The sequence below is a fragment of the Coregonus lavaretus genome (genome assembly GCF_964263955.1).
Source record: "Coregonus lavaretus genome assembly, chromosome: 20".
Lineage (NCBI taxonomy): Eukaryota > Metazoa > Chordata > Actinopteri > Salmoniformes > Salmonidae > Coregonus > Coregonus lavaretus.
The window spans coordinates 20780141-20800726 of record NC_140007.1 but is presented as its reverse complement, the minus strand read 5'-3'; the positions used below and the strand labels follow the sequence as shown (position 1 = coordinate 20800726).

General features: G+C 46.2%; 1 protein-coding gene across 1 annotated transcript in view; it reads right to left on the bottom strand.

The window, feature by feature from the left end:
• Positions 1-20586, bottom strand: part of LOC311147974 (kelch domain-containing protein 8B-like) — a gene marked incomplete at both ends in the record, with an annotated part of 119031 nt that overhangs the window by 16647 nt on the left and 81798 nt on the right. The window contains one exon of the mRNA XM_084184838.1: positions 5480-5581. Coding sequence (XP_084040964.1) covers positions 5480-5581 — 102 coding nt within the window. The remainder of the gene's footprint in view (positions 1-5479; positions 5582-20586) is intronic.

Genomic DNA, 20586 nt, shown 5'->3' with positions numbered 1-20586 from the left:
GCTAAAGAGGGTTAAGCTTGGGTGAATAAATATCACACCTGAAATATGACTATCCCTGAAATGACCAAACGACATTTAAATCATTAGACCTCTTAGGATTTGTGAGGATGTGTGTGTGTGCGTGTGTGTATGTGCGTGTGTGTACGCATGAGTGACATTATATTGGGCTGTGCACATAATTGCATATCAAATCAAATCACATTTTATTTGCCACATGCGCCGAATGCTTACTTACAAGCCCTTAACCAACAATGCAGTTTATTAAGAAAATAAAAAAAAGTGTTAAGTAAAACATTGATAAGTAAAAATTTGAAAATAGCAAATAATTAAAGAGCAGCAGTCAAATAAAATAACAGTAGGGAGGTTATATACAGGGGGTACCGGTAAAGAGTCAATGTGCGGGGGCACCGGTTAGTCGAGGTAATTGAGATAATATGTACATGTGGGTAGAGTTAAAGTGACTATGCATAAATAATAAACAGAGTAGCAACAACATAAAAGAGGGGGTTGGGGTGTGGTGGGGTGTGGTGGGGGGGCAATGCAAATAGTCCGGGTAGCCATGATTAGCTGTTCAGGAGTGTTATGGCTTGGGGGTAGAGGCTTGGGGGTAGAAGCTGTTAAGAAGCCTTTTGGACCTAGACTTGGCGCTCCGGTACCACTTGCTGTGCGGTAGCAGAGAGAACAGTCTATGACTAGGGTGGCTGGAGTATTTGACAATTTTTAGGGCCTTCCTCTGACACCGCCTGGTATAGAGGTCCTGGATGGCAGGAAGCTTGGCCCCAGTGATGTACTGGGCCGTACGCATTACCCTCTGTAGTGCCTTGCGGTCGGAGGCCGAGCAGTTGCCATACCAGGCGGTGATGCAACCAGTCAGGATGCTCTCGATGGTGCAGCTGTAGAACTTTTTGAGGATCTGAGGACCCATGCCAAAACTTTTCAGTCTCCTGAGGGGGAATAGGCTTTGTTGTGCCCTCTTCACGACTGTCTTGGTATGTTTGGACCATGATAGTTTGTTGGTGACGTGGACACAAAGGAACTTGAAGCTCTCAACCTGTTCCACTACATCCTCGTCAATGAGAATGGGGGCGTGCTCAGTCCTTTTTTTTTTTCCTGTAGTCCACAATCATCTCCTTTGTCTTGATCACGTTGAGGGAGAGGTTGTTATCCTGGCACCACACGGCCAGGTCTCTGACCTCCTCCCTATAGGCTGTCTCATCGTTGTCCGTGATCAGGCCTACAACTGTTGTGTCGTCGGCAAACTTAATGATGGTGTTGGAGTCGTGCCTGGCCATGCAGTCATGGATGAACAGGGAGTACAGGAGGGGACTGAGCACGCACCCCTGACGGGCCCCTGTGTTGAGGATCAGCGTGGCAGATGTGTTGTTACCTACCCTTACCACCTGGGGGCGGCCCATCAGGAAGTCCAGGAACCAGTTGCAGAGGGAGGTGTTTAGTCCCAGGGTCCTTAGTGATGAGCTTTGAGAGCACTATGGTGTTGAACGCTGAGCTGTAGTCAATGAATAGCATTCTCACGTAGATGTTCCTCTTGTCCAGGTGGGAAAGGGCAGTGTGGAGTGCAATAGAGATTGCATCATCTGTGGATCTGTTGGGGCTGTATGCAAATTGGAGTGGGTCTAGGGTTTCTGGGATAATGGTGTTGATGTGAACCATGACCCGCCTTTCAAAGCACTTCATGGCTACAGACGTGAGTGCTACGGGTCGGTAGTCATTTAGGCAGGTTACCTTAGTGTTCTTGGGCACAGGGACTATGGTGGTCTGCTAGAAACATGTTGGTTTTACAGACTCAGTCAGGGACATGTTGAAAATGTCAGTGAAGACACTTGCCAGATGGTCAGCGCATGCTCGGAGTACACGTCCTGGTAATATGTCTTGTCCTGCGGCCTTATGAATGTTGACCTGCTTAAAAGTATTACTCACATCGGCTACGGAGAGCGTGATCACATAGTCATCCGGAATGCATGCTTAAGTGTTGCTTGCCTCGAAGTGAGCATAGAAGTGATTTAGCTCGTCTGGTAGGCTTGTGTCACTGGGCAGCTCGCGGCTGTGCTTCCCTTTGTAGTCTGTAATAGTTTTCAAGCCCTGCCACATCCGACGAGTGTCTGAGCCGGTGTAGTACAATTCAATCTTAGTCCTGTAGTCCTGTATCTAACTATTCACCCCCCCACCCCCCAAAGGCAATACTTTGTAGAGCCACCTTTTGCAGCAATTACAGCTGCAAGTCTCTTGGGGTATGTCTCTATAAGCTTGGCACATCGAGCCACTGGGATCTTTGCCCATTCTTCAAGGCAAAACTGCTCCTGCTCCTTCAAGTTGGATGGGTTCCGCTGGTGTACAGCAATCTTTAAGTCATACCACAGATTCTCAATTGGATTGAGGTCTGGGTTTTGACAAGGCCATTCCAAGAAATTTAAAAGTTTCCCCTTAAACCACTCAAGTGTTGCTTTAGCAGTATGTTTAGGGTCATTGTCCTGCTGGAAGGTGAACCTCCGTCCCAGTCTCAAATCTCTGGAAGACTGAAACAGGTTTCCCTCAAGAATTTCCCTGTATTTAGCGTTATCCATCAGTCCTTCAATTCTGACCAGTTTCACATTCCCTGCTGATGAAAAACATCCCCACAGAGTGATGCTGCCACCACGGATGGTGTTCTCGGGGGGGGTGAGAGGTGTTGGGTTTGTGCCAGACATAACGTTTTCCTTGATGGCCAAAAAGCTTACATTTTAGTCTCATCCGACCAGACTACCTTCTTCCATATGTTTGGGGAGTCTCCCACATGCCTTTTGGCGAACACCAAACGTGTTTGCTTAGTTTTTCTTTAAGCAATGGCTTTTTTCTGGCCACTCTTCCGTAAAGCCCAGCTCTGTGGAGTGTACGGCTTAAAGTGGTCCTATGGACAGATACACCAATCTTCGCTATGGAGCTTTGCAGCTCCTTCAGGGTTATCTTTGGTCTCTTTGTTGCCTCTCTGATTAATGCCCTCCTTGCCTGGTCCGTGAGTTTTGGTGGGTGGCCCTCTCTTGGCAGGTTTGTTGTGGTGCCATATTCTTTCAATTTTTTAATAATGGATTTAATGGTGCTCCATGGGATGTTCAAAGTTTCAGATATTTTTTTATAATCCAACCCTGATCTGTACTTCTCCACAACTTTGTCCCTGACCTGTTTGGAGAGCTGCTTGGTCTTCATGGTGCCGCTTGCTTGGTGGTGTTGCAGAGTCTGCGACCTTTCAGAACAGGTGTATATATACTGAGATCATGTGACAGATCATGTGACACTTAGATTGCACACAGGTGGACTTTATTTAACTCATTATGTGACTTCTGAAGGTAATTGGTTGCACCAGATCTTATTTAGGGGCTTCATAGCAAAGGGGGTGAATACATATGCACGCACCACTTTTCCGTTATTTATTTTGTATAATTTTTTTAACAAGTTATATATATATTTTTCAATTCACCAATTTTGACTATTTTGTGTATGTCCATTAAATTACAGGTTGTAATGCAACAAAATAGGAAAAGCGCCAAGGGGGATGAATACTTTGCAAGGCAATGTGGCGGGATTTCTTATAAGTGTCCGGGTTAGAGTGCCGCTCCTTGAAAACGGCAGCTCTACTCTTTAGCTCAGTGCGGATGTTGCCTGTAATCCATGGCTTCTGGTTGGGGTATGTACGTACGGTCACTGTGGGGACGACGTCATCGATGCACTTATTGATGAAGCCAGTGACTGATATGGTGTACTCCTCAATGCTATCAGAAGAATCCCGGAACATATTCCAGTCTGTGTTACAAAACAGTCCTGTAGCTTAGCATCTGCGTCATCTGACCACTTCCTTATTAACCGAGTCACTGGTGCTTCCTGCTTTAGTTTTTGCTTATAAGCAGGAATCAGGAGGATAGAGTTATGGTCAGATTTGCCAAATGGAGAGCAAGGGAGAGCTTTGTATGCGTCTCTGTGTGTGGAGTAAAGGTGGTCTAGAGTTTTTTTTCCTCTGGTTGCACATTTAACATGCTGGTAGAAATTAGGTCGACCGGATTTAAGTTTCCCTGAGTGCAATCTTAGTGCCAGCATCGGTTTGTGGTGGTAAATAGACAGCATTTACACAGCCATCTCTTCAAAGTTAATTCAAATATTCTCTAATCATAATATTCATACATACACCAATTTGTCTTGAATATGTGATAAGGGGAGGGGAGGTTGAGAGGAAACAGAAATTAAAACATTTGAGAGAAAAAAAGAGACAGTGGGAGAGAAAAAGACAAGATAGTCAGAAACGTTTGGGAGACAGATAAAGAGAGAATACAGAGATAGAGTGAGTGAGTGGGAGGAGGAGGCTCCAGCTTCTCAATGGCATGACAATCTGATGTCACCCTGAAAAGCAGCCCTTTGGCTTCCACACACCCAACACTATGAATAATAAATAGGTTCCTTATTCAGCCTCAAAAGACAGAGACAATTCTCCCAGCTGGCTGTTAAACTAAGAGCAGATCCCTCATTTACCAGCCTTTGACAAAAGTCAGAGGAAAGGAAATATGCCATATAACATATGTGAATCAGAATCCAAAAATATCCCTCCAGGATTAAAAGGTTCACACCCAGACTCTGCTGACATTTATAAGTGTAACATTTCCTAATTCGTTCTCTCCTCCCGTGTCTCTGTACCAGCCCCCCCCCCCCCCCCCCCCGCTCAAACTGTACATGTATCTCTGCATCCTCTCTCTCCTGTCTCTTTCCTCTCTCTACATCTCTCACTCAAACTCAATTTCTCTCTCTCTCTGCATCTCTCTCTGTCTCTATCGCTGTGTGTGTTTCTCTCACACTCCAACTCTATTTCTCCCTCTCTCTCTCCCTCCCTCCCTCCCTCTTGCACAGAGACAGTGGGAGCAGTTCTTATGACAGATTCTAAGCTCGCTTCATTGTCTCCTTAAGCTGTGACATGGAGACCCAAATGAACAAATAAATTAACCAAATTACACAGAATGTGTACGAAGACAGAGAGAATAGAATGCATTCCCACACTGTCTCATTATGAGGTAAACACTGCTTTATCTCCTACTGAGCCGCGGCTGTAAATGTAAACTGCTTACAATCATGCAATCGAGGAAACACTAACCCTCTGATTACTCATTCTAAACATAATTAGTTGTTTTTTTCATAGTATATTTATGATGCAATTCAATCAAGGAGAAAATTAGAAAGCAATGGGAATTTTATTTGGCTAAATTAACATCATTACTTCTCATGGAGTGACTGTCAGACTGTGTTACTAAGATTAATGCGCAGGTGTTTTGTTTGTTCACATGAACTAGACCTTTTAGAGGTTGTTTTAGTGTTAGGACCTGACCTTGTTGTTGTTGTTAGTGCTGTGGTACTGTAAGTGGTGTTGTTATTTGTCAGGGTCAGGTAGTGTATTGGTTCTGGGTTATTTTGGAACCCAATACTATTTGGGCTATAAAGTGCTCACCTAGTCCACCTGCAACGATGACCCTTCCACCGAGACATCCGGCCACAAAGTCTGCTCTCTTAACCCTCATCCTGGAGGTTCGGGTTGGTTTGATCCAGATACCTGCAACACACAGTGGTCAGGGGGCAAAGGTCAGAGAGGAGGCTAACATCAAACACTGTTTGACATAAACATTCCAATCCATTTTCAAGCATCATTAACTACATGTATCCAACACAAATGTCTAATACAATACAGATGGTTGGCCTATTTACAGTGTGGGGTCAAACAGCACCTTAGAGTTGTCAGTCTGACTCTCTACCGCTTTTCTAAATCTATATCTATTCTATGTCTTTCTCTCCTCTCTAACCCTCTACTCTGCCTGGGTCTCACTCACTACCTCAGAGTGTTTCCATCATTCCCTGACACTGTTTGTTAATATGCCATACTCTCTCTCTCTCTCTCTATTTGCTGCCAAGTCTGTCTCACTTTCCTCAAAATCTTTCCTCACTGCCCCGTCTATCTCTCCCTCTTCATTTCCTCTGTCTCTATCCTCGTTCTCTCCATTTCTCACTCTCTGCCCCATTTCATCTCACCCTTCTCTCTCTCTCTCCCTCCCTCTCTTTCAGGTAGATAGATGAAGACAAACGGTAGTATAGATAGGGAGCATACCTGTGCTAAGCCTGGGAGAGCTCCATGAATCACACAGCGCAAAGAGGCCATCCCAGGTGCACTCTGCTCTGGCTGCGTCTGGCGACATGTCTGCCCCACAGCATATTACATTTTCTAAATTTGGGACATCGTGCTCTCATTCCCTCTCCACCCTCCCTTACTCTCCTGTCTCCTGCACTCCAAAGTGGGTCGGCTAAAAGCCTGACTTCAAGCGCTCCATCTCCTCTCCGTGCCAGGTCTGTCCAGTCAAAGAGAGGACAGCACTGTTCAGGTGGATGAGACACCATTTACCTCAGTGGTTTAGTCACAGCAGCAAAGTCTGCGGCCTCAGGCAACTCCTGAACTTTCCCTGATAGCTCAGCGGCTCACAATTGGAGGCAAAGAGAAAACCCAACACCTCTCTATGTGACAAATCAACCCCTCTGTATGTGAGAGACCAAAACACTCCAAGGTCCAGACAACTCAAATGACTGTTACCAGAGTGTATGCAGCCCAATAATAACTGTCATAAAAACCATTTTAAAAACTATATAATAAAACAAAAACACTGGAATTGGAATAATGGACAGAAAGAAAATGTGTCACTAATATTCTTGTCTATTATATCCCAGAATGTACAGTTCAGATTCATTCCCTATAAATCCATTGCTCCAAAGCACACCCTGTGAGGTTAGAGCAGACACTGTTGTTGCTAATTTGCATTCTCCAAAACTAATTGAACACTCTTAATGAGACTTCAGCACTTGGAGGAGTAGCCAAAAAAACAACTAGGAGGTCAATTAAGGAAGATACTGAGGTTGGGAGCGAGGAGGGTAGGAATAAGGGAGGAGGTAGATAACGAGAGAGAGAGCATGGGATGTGTTGAAGAGAGGGGAAAGGAGAATGAGAAATATGCACTGAGTGTACAAAACATTAGGAATACCTTCTTAATATTGAGTTGCACCCCCTGTTGACCTCAAAACAGCCTCAATTCATCAGGGCATGGACTCTACAATGTGTCGAAAGCATTCTACTGGGATGCTGGCCCTTTTGACTCCAACGCTTCCCACAGTTGTATCAAGTTGTCTGGATGTCCTTTCGGTGGAGGACCATTCTTGATACACACGGGAAACTTGAGCGTGAAAAAACCAGCAGTGTTGCAGTTCTCGACACACTCAAACTGGTGGCAGGGGCGGCAGGTAGCTTAGTGGTTAAGAGCATTGTGCCAGTAACCAAGAGGTCGCTGGTTCTAATCCCCGAGCCGACTAGGTGGAAAATCTGTCGCTGTGCCCTTGAGCAAGGCACTTAACCCTAATTGCTCCTGTAAGTCGCTCTGGATAAGAGCGTCTGCTAAATGACTAAAATGTAAAATGGTGCACCTACAACCATACCTCGTTCAAAGGCACTTAAATATTTTGTCTTGCCCATTCACCCTCTGAATGGCACACATACACAATCCATGTCTCAATTGTCTCAAGGCTTAAAAATCCTTCTTAAACCTGTCTCCTCCCCTTCATCTATGAAGTGGATTTAACAAGTGACATTAATAAGGGATCATAGCTTCACCTGGTCAGTCTATGTCTAAGAGCAGGTGTTCCTAATGTTTTGTACACTCAGTGTTTATTTAGGGAGGGAGAAATTGCCACACGCAGAGACAAAGACACACATGCACGCACGAACACACAAATGCATTCACGCACACATGTATATACACACACACAGCAGGGAAGCTGGCTGTACAGGGTAATGGAAGAGGACAGTCACATAGTGGCTGTGTGTGTGTGTGTATATACATGTGTGCGTGAATGCGTTTATGTGTTCGTGCGTGCATGTGTGTCTTTGTCTCTGCGTGTGGCAATTTCTCCCTCCCTAAATAAACAGTGGAGAAGCAGAGCGGCCAGTGGCTCAATAACATATAAGCTTATTGGAACAGATAGGCTTTTCAGCACAGGCAAATGGAGGCAAGATAACATGTAAAAATAGAGGGAAAAAAGTAAGTCAGTTTAGGAAGCAGGCACAATCTTGCCTGCTATCTGCAGATCAATTGGCTGAAATTGCCATGGCCGTTTCTTCTCCCACACAGTGTTTCTGTGCCCAGGGCTCTCTTAGAAAAGGCTCAAATCTCTGTGTGCAGCTCTAATGCTCCTCTGCTGTTCTGATGTATAGGATGATAGCTACAGCACAGAGGCTGGCCAATGACATACTGGAACTATCTGCCAGTGGACTCTGTCTTGGTTTAAAACTTACTGACACACAATGAGGGTTTGAGGTTCTAATTCAATCAAGCACAGCCTGCTTGTTGGCTTGACAAGCTTTAGCCCTGAAACTTTGTTTCTGGTTTGTTGTTGCCTTTCTACACACACACACACGCACACACACGCACACACACACACACACACACACACACAGTGCGTTGACTGACAGGTGGGTTAGGCAGAGAACAGTGCCCCAGCTGGAGTTGAGAAGCAGTGTGTTTATTTAAAGCCCAGAATCAATCCTCCCTCTCTTTCACACACTACCACTTCTGACTCCAATCACCTCGCTCAATAACCCACAGCCTACCTCTCTCTCTCACCCACCGCAGCATCTCCTGCCACATACCCTGACATCTCCCCAAAGGGAGGATGCAATATTCCTCTCCACTACATTTCCAATGACATCAAGTGGCCAAGAGTGGAAAGGAAAATATATAGCCTAGTAAATGTAATCCCTCCATGTGCTCCCATTCATTGAGTCTCTGGAGGAGCAGAATGTGCTGTAAGAGGAAGAGTGGGAAATGCATCCCTACCTTGTACGAGATGTGAAAATGAAGCCTATTACTGAGAAGAACAGTACTTTTTGACATACGGTGGGCGATACGGCATTGAGGTCCACGCTGGTCGCATTTGTGCCATCCATTCTCCATTTGGTGTGCTCCATCTACTGACTGACAGGAGTGTAATTATGAGGGCATACAGTACAGCCAGGCCCTCATTAAAAATACACCTAGATCTACACACTCTGTCTGTCTGTGTCTGAGTCATGTTCGAATCTCTGCTCCTCCCTCCGATACGCCTGATGGATAAATATAGCTTGTTAATCAGGTCCACTCTTACACACATAGACACACACACACGCACACGCATAGCCAGGGTCTCAGGTTTGATTAATTGCGTTCTGAGATTGATTACAGAGATCAATGCGCTAATCCACAGGTCTCATGAGGCGAGAGAGACTGTATAGAAGCCCACTCCACATGCCATACTCACACGCTGCCACGCTTAGCTTCCCACTGTGTGTGTGGATGTGTAGCAGATGTACTATATGTATATGTGTGTGGCTGTGTAATAGATGTGTGTGGCTGTGCTGCGTTGTCCCTCTCATGCTGTGAGAAATGTGGTGGAGGTGAGACAAGGTCCTGGACTGTTCTACTCTCCATTATAGCTAAGTCCTGTGGATCACATGGATGAAATCACCCTCCTCCGCCACTTTACACCGCTTATCACAGCTCAGACACCAGCCTGCCCTCTGAGAGGGGGATGGAGAGAGAGACAGACAGAGAGCAAGAGAGAGAAAGATAAATGGAGAGGGATTCAAGTTCATGGGGTTTGAAGTGAGAGGAAATGTTAAGAGAAGGAGAATTGCTTGACAGAAGAAGAGAGGAGGAGTTGGCTAAGAGGGGTGGCATCAGTGGAGTGGTGAGGTGTTACTGACAAAATGTGAATTTTTTTGATGGCATCATTGGACACAATCGTAACATGCAAAGAGTGTGTCAGTGTGTGAATACAGCACAAAGGAAACACAAGATGTGAATGAACAGCACTATTACAGAGACAGCCGGAGCGTTCAATCGAAATAAACAACGGTGACAATAAATATCCAAACACACTAGGTTACACTCCATAAAATCTGCCAGTGGACATGATACATTCTAATACAGGCAATAAGAGTTATGGAAATGAGGCCTGGTGTTTAAATTCTGCAGTGCTCGGTCACTGAGCTGAGTAGTGAAATAAGGCACAGTCACACACGCTAGGGAGGCAGTGTAGGAATAAAACCCACAGCAAGCTTAGTTACAGCTGGCCTCAGCCCGTGAAACACATCCCATAATCTACTGTACAGTCCCTGTTCATTACCCTGGCTTTCCCTGAGAGCCCCAGAAGAACCATATCAACTCTGCCTCGCTGGCTGATTCTACAGACGAAAACTAAGACAAATAGGTTGTTTAATACGAGAGATAGACTACTAGAGGGGACCTGGCTTTACACACAAAAAGCTTATTTAGCTCAAATGTTGTGCACAAATTTGTTTACATCCCTGTTAGTGAGCATTTCTTCTTTGCCAAGATAATCCATCTACCAGACAGGTGTGGCATATCAAGGAGCTGATTAAACAGCATGATCATTACACAGATGCACCTTGTGCTGGGGACAATAAAAGGCCACTGTAAAATGTGCAGTATTGTCACACAACACAATGCCACAGATGTGTCAAGTTTTGAGGGAGCGTGAAATTGGCATGCTGACTGCAGGAATGTCCACCAGAGCTGTAGCCAGGGAATTGAATATTAATTTCTCTACCATAAGCCGCCTCCTACGTCGTTTTAGAGAATTTAGCAGTCCAATCGGCCTCACAAACGCAGACCACGCCAGCCCAGGACCTCCACATCCAGCTTCTTCACCTGCGGGATCATCTGAAACTAGCCACCCGGACAGCTGATGAAACTGTGGGTTTGCACAACCGAATAATTTCTGCACAAACTGTCAGAAACAGTCTCAGGGAAGCTCATCTGCTTGCTCGTCGTACTCACCAGGGTCTTGAACAGACTGCAGTTCAGCGTCGTATCCCGGTTTCAACTGTACCGGGCAGATGGCAGACGAGATCCTGAGGCCCATTGTCATGCCATTCATCCGCCACCATCACCTCATGTTTCAGCATGATAATGGACGGCCCCATGTCGCAAGGATCTGTACACAATTCCTGGAAGCTGAAAATGTTGCATTTCTTCCATGGCCTGCATACTCACCAGACATGTCACCCATTGAGCATGTTTGGGATGCTCTGGATCGACGTGTACGACAGCGTGTTCCAGTTTCCGCCAAAATACAGCAACTTCGCACAGCCATTGAATAGAAGTGGGACAACATTCCATGCTGGAGAAGTGTGCTCTACACGGATGAATCGCGGTTTCAACTGTACTGGGCAGTTGGCAGACAGCGTGTATGGCGTTGTGTGGGCGAGCGGTTTGCTGATGTCAACGTTGTGAACAGAGTGCCCCATGGTGGCAGTGGGGTTATGGTATGGGCAGGCACAAGCTACAGACAATGAACAAAATTGCATTTTATCGATGGCATTTTGAAAGCACAGAGATACCGTGATGAGGTCCTGAGGCCCATTGTCGTGCCATTCATCCGTTGCCATCACCTCATGTTTCAGCACAATTCCTGGAAGTTGAAAATGTTCCAGTTCTTCCATGGCCTGCATACTCACCAGACAAATCACCACCCATTGAGCATGTTTGGGATGCTCTGGATCGACATGTACGACAGCGTGTTCCAGTTTCCGCCAATATACAGCAACTTCGCACAGCCATTGAAGAGAAGTGGGACAACATTCCACAGGCCACAATCAACTCTATGCGAAGGAAATATGTTGCGCTGCATGAGGCAAATGGTGGTCACGCCAGATACTGACTGGTTTTCTGATCCACGGCCCTACTTTTTTTAAAGGTATCTGTGACCAACAGACGCATATCTGTATTCCCAGTCATGTGAAATCCATAGATTAGGGCCTAATGAATTTATTTCAATTGACTGATTTCCTTATATGAACTGTAATCTTTGAAATTGTTGCATGTTGCGTTTATATTTTTGTTCAGTGTATTTTATTAGTGGAGTGCTGGAGAATGGAGGATGTTGACAGACCTTTATCTACAACGTTGACCTTCTCTTGGTTGGATCCATCACGTCTCTACAGACCAAGAGAGAAGATGTAGAAGGCAGCAGGGAATGACTGGTCTGGGCCCGTAACCACAAAGCATCAGACTAGAAGTGCTGATCTAGGAGCAGTTTTACCTTTTAGATCATAATTAATAATATTACATGGACAGATCCCAGATCAGCTTTGTGGATACAGGCTGGTCTGGTCTGGTGAAGCACTGTGATTGCTGCAGAGTGAATGTTAACGCAGCCTACGCCAACAACCTGTTCTCTAAGCCAGCCAGCGCTCATAGAGGAAGCTAAATGAGACAGGGCCAGCCATACCCTGCTGCTGTTGACTCATCTCAGCCAAACTGCTGTGGGCTCCTAGAATATAGTACAGGATGCATACCTAGCTACAGTAATTCAGACTGCTATATTCTGCCCACTTTCCTTTAGGAGTCCCTTGGATTTAGCTGTACGGAACATAATGATTTCTGACCCCTAGATAATGCTTATGTAGTCTACACAACACATCACTGTTCTTTCACTCCCCCCGTGCCCCCTACTTGCTTCACAGTCATAGAAACATTTGACCGCTAGTGCAATGCTCTGTTTGAATACAAATCAGGCTATCGGTTCTATTATCATCATGTGGGAAGAAAATCCATGCTGCAGGGAGTATTTACCATTTGGATGCCGCGTCCAACATATCTGTGTCAATGTAGGTTTACTCTAGTCATTTACTTTTAGTCACAGGATCTTTTATTAAAGCATGGTACCATTAAATGAAACATGCCTACTTAGTGTAATAGCTGTCTGCAGCTCTGTCAGTCAAAGGACTTGTTAAATACAGTACCAGTCAAAAGTTTGGACACACCTACTCATTCAAGGCTTTTTCTTTATTTTTACTATTTTCTACATTGTAGAATAATAGTGAAGACATCAAAACTATGAAATAACACATATGGAATCATGTAGTAACCAAAAAAGTGTTAAACAAATCATCAAAGTTTCTTCAAAGTAGCCACCCTTTGCCTTGATGACAGCTTTGCACACTATTGGCATTCTCTCAACCAGCTTCATTAGGAATGCTTTTCCAACAGTCTTGAGTTCCCACATATGCTGGACACTTGTTGGCTGCTTTTCCTTCAATCTGCGGTCCTACTCATCCCAAACCATCTCAATTGGGTTGAGGTTGGGTGATTGTGGAGGCCAGGTCATCTGATGCAGCACTCCATCACTCTCCTTGGTCAAATAGCCCTTACACAGCCTGGAGGTGTGTTTTGGGTCATTGTCCTGTTGAAAAACAAATGATAGTCCCACTAAGCCCAAACCAGATGGGATGGCGTATCGCTGCAGAATGCTGTGGTAGCCATGCTGGTTAAATGTGCCTTGAATTCTAAATAAATCACAGACAGTGTCACCACCAAAGCACCCCCACACCATAACACCTCCTCCTCCATGCTTCACGGTGGAAACCACACATGCGTAGATTATCCGTTCACCTACTCTGCATCTTTAAAGACACAGCGGTTGGAACCAAAAATCTCACATTTGGACTCATCAGACCAAAGGACAGATTTCCAATGGTCTAATGTCCATTGCGCGTGTTTCTTGGCCCAAGCAAGTCTATTCTTCTTATTGGTGTCCTTTAGTCGTGGTTTCTTTGCAGCAATTCGACCATGAAGGCCTGATTCACGCAGTCTCCTCTGAACAGTTGATGTTGAGATGTGTCTGTTACTTGAACTCTGTGAAGCATTTATTTATGCTGCAATCTGAGGTGCAGTTAACTCTAATGAACTTACCCTCTGCAGCAGAGGTAACTCTGGGTCTTCCTTTCCTGTGGCGGTCCTCATGAGAGCCAGTTTCATCATAGCGCTTGATGGTTTTTGCGACTGCACTTGAAGAAACTTTTAAAGTTCTTGAAATGTTCCGTATTGACTGAACTTCATGTCTTAAAGTAATGATGGACTGTCGTTTCTCTTTCCTTATTTGAGCTGTTCTTGCCATAATATGGACTTGGTCTTTTACCAAATAGGGCCATCTTCTGTATACCACCCCTACCTTGTCACAACACAACTGATTGACTTAAGCGCATTAACAAATTAACTTTTAACAAGGCACACCTGTTAATTGAAATGCATTCCAGGTGACTACCTCATGAAGCTGGTTGAGAGAATGCCAAGAGTGTGCAAAGCTGTCATCAAAGCAAAGGGTGGCTACTTTGAAGAATCTCAAGTATAAAATATTTTTATTAACACTTTTTTGGTTACTACATGATTCCATATGTGTTATTTCATAGTTTAGATGTCTTCACTATTATTCTACAATGTAGAAAATAGTAAAAATAAAGAAAAACCCTTGAATGAGTAGGTGTGTCCAAACTTTTGACTGGTACTGTATGTATCAACATAATTATCATTATCAAGACATACAAGGAGCGTAGTTCATCATTTGAATTGAAATATAATTCCGCCCTAAACTACCTTCAGGAATTTCCGCTATTCAGTTGGTGGGGAAGAAATTGTTATTATAACCTGTGCAATTTTCACAGTCAGAACAACTATCTCACATTCTATTAAAAATATGTTTTTATGATTATAAACTCATTATCACCATTGGGAGTTGTTATGATGAGTTTCCCGGGTATCACGTGATTACGAATGTTAGGATGTACTTAGACACTTTTGATGGGGAGTTCATATAAGATATTTAATATGGTACCATGGTTAGTTATAACAGAATAAGGACATAGCCCTGCCTCTGCCATCTTCCAACTCCAGAACAAAGATCCACTCTCTCCATATATACACTCTGTTACAAGTCTCTTCACTAACATCTGGTAAACCTCCATGGGCACTCCCTTTCTTTGATGTTATTACCCTTTACCCCTGTCACTATATCCTGTCCATCAATTATTCTAAGATCATCCTCAGTAATCTCCTTTGACATATGGAATGCAGACTCTGTGGCGCCAAGCCACTTATCTACCAACTCTCCCCTGGGTCACACAACACTATGCAATGACATCATTACAGGAGTTAACCATGAGACTGAAAGCTCAATAACAAGCTTTGATTTCTTCCTGTGAAAATGGCAGCTTCAGTGTAAAGAAAAAAGGTCTAATTTTCACGTCCCATAATTCATTTCAGTTCATTAGTGTGTAATCTGCTTCTCTGTATCATCGGTGAATGGGCATCATGCTGTGAATACTGTATCAGTAGCAACAGATGGAAGGGAGAAATGGAAGGCTATGAAATGTGATTGAAGTTTTGCATTCAGGTTATGTTCTTTGCAGGCCTTTATACACTATACACAGTAGTTGAGAAATAAAGAAAGAAAGAAAGAAAGAAAGAAAGAAAGAAAGAAAGAAAGAAAGAGTCAATTTGAGAAGAGGTAAGAAGGTCCCTGGTGACATGAGTGTTTTTTCTGTTGGAAGATCAAAGAGGTTCCTCTCCATCCCTTGGAGGAGTGAGTTTGATTGACAGGTCGTCTCTAGGAAACAGCTATGTCTGAGGGCGGCACTACCCAATCATGCACCACCAATTGAACTTTGAGAGTAAATGGTCACTTTGAGGAACCTTTGTGATTGATAGAAGGGAGACTGGTTCATTTCTGATTGACAGAGGCACAGAGACCAGCTCCATTTTGATTTAGTGATGACTTCTGCCCAGATATAATCTCTTTATATTTCAGATAAGCCTTTTCATTACTGGAGGCTTTTAACCGAACCAAACTAGTGGGGAATGCTGAGGTTAGAAACGAGTGTTTGATCATTACATTTTACATTTTAGTCATTTAGCAGACGCTCTTATCCAGAGCGACTTACAGGAGCAATTAGGGTTAAGTGCCTTGCTTAAGGGCACATCGACAGATTTTTCACCTAGTCGGCTCGGGGATTAGAACCAGCGACCTTTCGGTTACTGGCACAACACTCTTACCCACTAAGCTACCTGCCGCCCTATCATGAGGTGCGGTACCACCTCAAAGGCAGCCAGTATACAACAGAGCATCCTATTTTCTAAGAATCTTTGTAGATCAACCCCTCCCTCCATCACATCCCGTAAGCCCTCCCAATACTCCTCAGCCCCCAAACAAACAGAAGTGTAGACTCACCAGGGACATACAGTGAGGGAAAAGTATTTGATCCCCTGCTGATTTTGTACGTTTGCCCACTGACAAAGACATGATCAGTCTATCATTTTAATGGTAAGTTTATTTGAACAGTGAGAGACAGAATAACAACAAAATAATCCAGAAAAACGCATGTCATAAATGTTATAAATTGATTTGCATTTTAATGAGGGAAATAAGTATTTGACCCCTCTGCAAAACATGACTTAGTACTTGGTGGCAAAACCCTTGTTGGCAATCACAGAGGTCAGATGTTTCTTGTAGTTGGCCACCAGGTTTGTACACATCTCAGGAGGGATTTTGTCCCACTCCTCTTTGCAGATCTTCTCCAAGTCATTAAGGTTTCGAGCCTGACGTTTGGCAACTCGAACCTTCAGCTCCCTCCACAGATTTTCTATGGGATTAAGGTCTGGAGACTGGCTAGGCCACTCCAGGACCTTAATGTCCTTCTTCTTGAGCCACTCCTTTGTTGCCTTGGCCGTGTGTTTTGGGTCATTGTCATGCTGGAATACCCATCCACGACCCATTTTCAATGCCCTGGCTGAGGGAAGAGGTTCTCACCCAAGATTTGACGGTACATGGCCCCATCCATCGTCCCTTTGATGCGGTGAAGTTGTCCTGTCCCCTTAGCAGAAAAACAACCCCAAAGCATAATGTTTCCACCTCCATGTTTGACGGTGGGGATGGTGTTCTTGGGGTCATAGGCAGCATTCCTCCTCCTCTGTGACGAGGTGTGAATGAAGGAGTCAGGCGCAGGAGGTAAAATACCAAAGTCCAGAGTTTATTCCGTTTACATAAATCAAACACCCCAAGCGTCAAATGAAACTATACAAGGGAAAACATCCACCCTGGCATAAACACAGTGAATAGTAGCTCAACCGAGCTACACGCTCTCACAACAAAGAATCACTCACAAAGACAAGGGGAACACTTATACACATACTAATTAGGGGAATGAGCACCAGGTGTGTGTGATTGACAAGACATGACAAGTGGAGTGATGAGAATGGGATCGGCAATAGCTAGTACTCCGGTAACGACGAACGCCGAAGCCTGCCCGAACCAGGAGGGGGGGCAGCCTCGGCGGAAGTCGTGACATCCTCCAAACACGGCGAATTGAGTTGATGCCAAAGAGCTCGATTTTGGTCTCATCTGACCACAACACATTCACCCAGTTCTCCTCTGTGTCATGGGCCTCTCACTCCACCGGGTTACCACCTTAATTTTCTTCCACTCTGCTCACCACTCTCTCTACTCAGCCTAACTAGCTCCACCTGTCCCTGCTCTGCTCTGCTCTAATTACTCTGCCAGCTGCGCTGCATTACCCACTACCTCTCCCAGTATTTAAGGCCCTGTCTTTCAGCTCTCCGGTGTCAGATCGTCTGCAAAGCTCACACCCGGAACCTGTTTGCTCGCGCTTCTGGCTCACCCTGGTTTTGTGACCCCGGACCTGCCTGTTTTTGGATACTCTTCTGCCTCAGGAGATCCAGACCTGCTTCTGCCATTTCGACTCCTGACTACTCTTCAATCCCGGTAACTCTGACCAGCCTTCTGCCTTGCTACTACGTATTTTGGATTTCCCTTGAACTGTACTGCTGCCTTGTTTCATTCCGCCCTGTTGTGTCTGTGTCTCCCCCCCCCCAGGACTTCTGGACCACCCACCACCGGCTTCATAGGACGCATCGCTGCCACTGGGGGGGGCACAGACCCAGCACATTGGACGGGATCCCTGTTACCCCTGGAGCCTTCATTCACTCCCTACTTCCCTTTTCCCTTAAGTTTAATAAACTTTCTGGTGTGACGCAATTGTGGTCCTCTGGTCGTCTGTCTGAACCGTGACAGTACGATCTGACCATTATGGACTCAGCGCACACTTTCCCCGACATGGAAACCGATGAGCATGAGCAGCAGTTCCAGCAACAGCAACAACAACTCGCCATGATCATTCAACTCCTCACCAACCTTACCCCAGCCAGTCTGCCCACCAGCCCTGCCCCCGAGTTACCTGCCCCGGTCATTGCAGCCGCTGCTCCGGAACCCAAGATTGGAAACCCCGAGCGGTTCAACGGCGATTCAACCCAGGTCCGGCCATTCCTGACTAGCTGCCGACTTCAGTTCTCCTTGCAGCCAAGGACCTTCGCCACGGAGGGGGCTAAAGTTGGGTATGCCATCACTCACCTGACGGGCCGAGCTCGACTCTGGGGAACAGCAGAGTTCGAACGTCAAACCCCCGCATGTGCAACCTTCGACCTGTTTGCTGAGGAGATGCTGAAGGTGTTTGACCTGGATTCACCCACCGCAGAGGCGTCTCGTGAACTGTTCAGTATTCGACAAGGCAGACGTACAGTCGCAGACCATTCCATCGACTTCCGAACCCTGGCTAGACGAAGTTCTTGGAACACACCATCGTTGGTGGACGCGTTCTTCCATAGTTTGGCTGACTATATCAAGGACGAGTTGGTCTCCCATGAACTGCCTTCCACTCTTGATGAAGCCATCGCACTGACTGTCAGGATCGACAGAAGGATACAGACCCGTCGTCGTGAGAGGGGGCGCCAAGGTCCACCTACTACCGGCATTCGGAGAGATCCGACTGGGCTCCTGTCATCTACTGCCACTCACCCAGGTCAGCTTGATCAGTCTGAGCCTATGGAGATTGGGCGAGCCTCTCTCACTCCTGCAGAGCGCCAGCGCCGCTTCACCTCAAACCTCTGCCTCTATTGTGGAGGTGATGGACATCGTGTGGTAACCTGCCCTTTAAAGGGCCGAAGCTCACCGGGCATAGGGGGAGTCCGGTTGAGTTCAATGACCATCCAGTCCTCCGACCGCAAACCCCTGCTGCAAGTTCACCTCCGCCTCTCTGACTCAACTCACACCCTGGCTGCTCTGGTGGATTCTGGCGCCGAAGCCAACATAATGGACATCAAGCTGGCACGCCAACTGGGACTGGAGAACCTCCGTTTGACACCTCCTATTCCTGCCCGGGCACTGGACGGACACTTACTCGGATCGGTCACTCATGTCACGGCCCCGGTCTCGATGGGTCTGTCCGGAAACCATCAAGAAACTATCCAGTTTCACCTGCTCCCCTCTCCAGGCCAACCCCTCATCCTGGGTTACCCATGGCTCCGCCGGCACAACCCTCAGCTCGACTGGGTGACCGGGGTGATCAGGGAGTGGGGAGAGGACTGCCACCGAACCTGCCTGCTTGCTGCCGCACTACCCCCTCGGCCAGTACCTACTAACTCCGCTCCTGACCTCTCCAATGTCCCAGAATGCTACCATGGTCTCAGAGAGGTGTTTAACAAAGCAAGAGCCACATCTCTGCCCCCTCACCGACCGTACGACTGTGCCATCGACCTCCTCCCTGGAACAGCTCCTCCAAAGGGTCGTCTTTATTCGTTGTCTGCTCCTGAAAGAAAGTCCATGGAGGACTACATCAATGGCTCTCTGTCCGCAGGATTAATCCGGTCATCTTCATCTCCTGCTGGTGCTGGCTTCTTCTTTGTGGGGAAGAAGGACGGATCTCTTCGCCCCTGCATCGACTACAGGGGACTCAACGACATCACAGTGAAAAACCGTTACCCTCTGCCTCTGCTCACCTCTGCTTTTGAGTTGCTCCAGGGAGCCACTGTTTTTACCAAGTTGGATCTCAGAAACGCTTACCACCTAGTGCGGATCCGGGAGGGAGATGAATGGAAAACCGCATTCAATACACCAACAGGCCACTACGAGTATCTGGTTATGCCTTTTGGCCTCACCAATGCTCCTGCTGTGTTCCAGGCTCTAGTGAATGATGTACTGCGGGACATGTTAAACAAGTTTGTCTTCGTTTACCTGGATGACATCTTAATCTACTCCAGAAACCTGTCTGAACACACCCGCCATGTCCAGCAAGTCCTTCATCGTCTTCTGGAGAATTCCCTCTACGCCAAGGCAGAGAAATGTGAGTTTCACGTCAAGACAGTGGCCTTCCTGGGGTACATAGTGGCAGAGGGAAGTATCCAAATGGATCCTGCCAAAGTATCAGCAGTCACTTCATGGCCAGTTCCGGAGAACAGAAAGAAGCTGCAACAGTTTCTGGGGTTTGCTAACTTCTATAGGAAGTTTATCCGGAACTACAGTACCGTTGCTGCCCCTCTCACTGCTCTAACCAGCACCAAGCAACCCTTCACCTGGACCCCAGCAGCCGACAAAGCCTTCAGTACCCTCAAGGTGAGGTTCACCTCCGCTCCCATCCTCCAGATGCCTGATGTGGACCGGCAATTCATTGTGGAGGTGGACGCCTCGGATGTGGGAGTTGGTGCCGTGATTTCTCAGTGGGCTGCGGAGGATAGGAAGCTCCATCCCTGTGCCTTTTTCTCACGTCGGTTGTCCCCCTCTGAGTGCAATTACGACATAGGGAACCGTGAGCTGCTGGCTGTGAAGCTTGCCTTGGAGGAG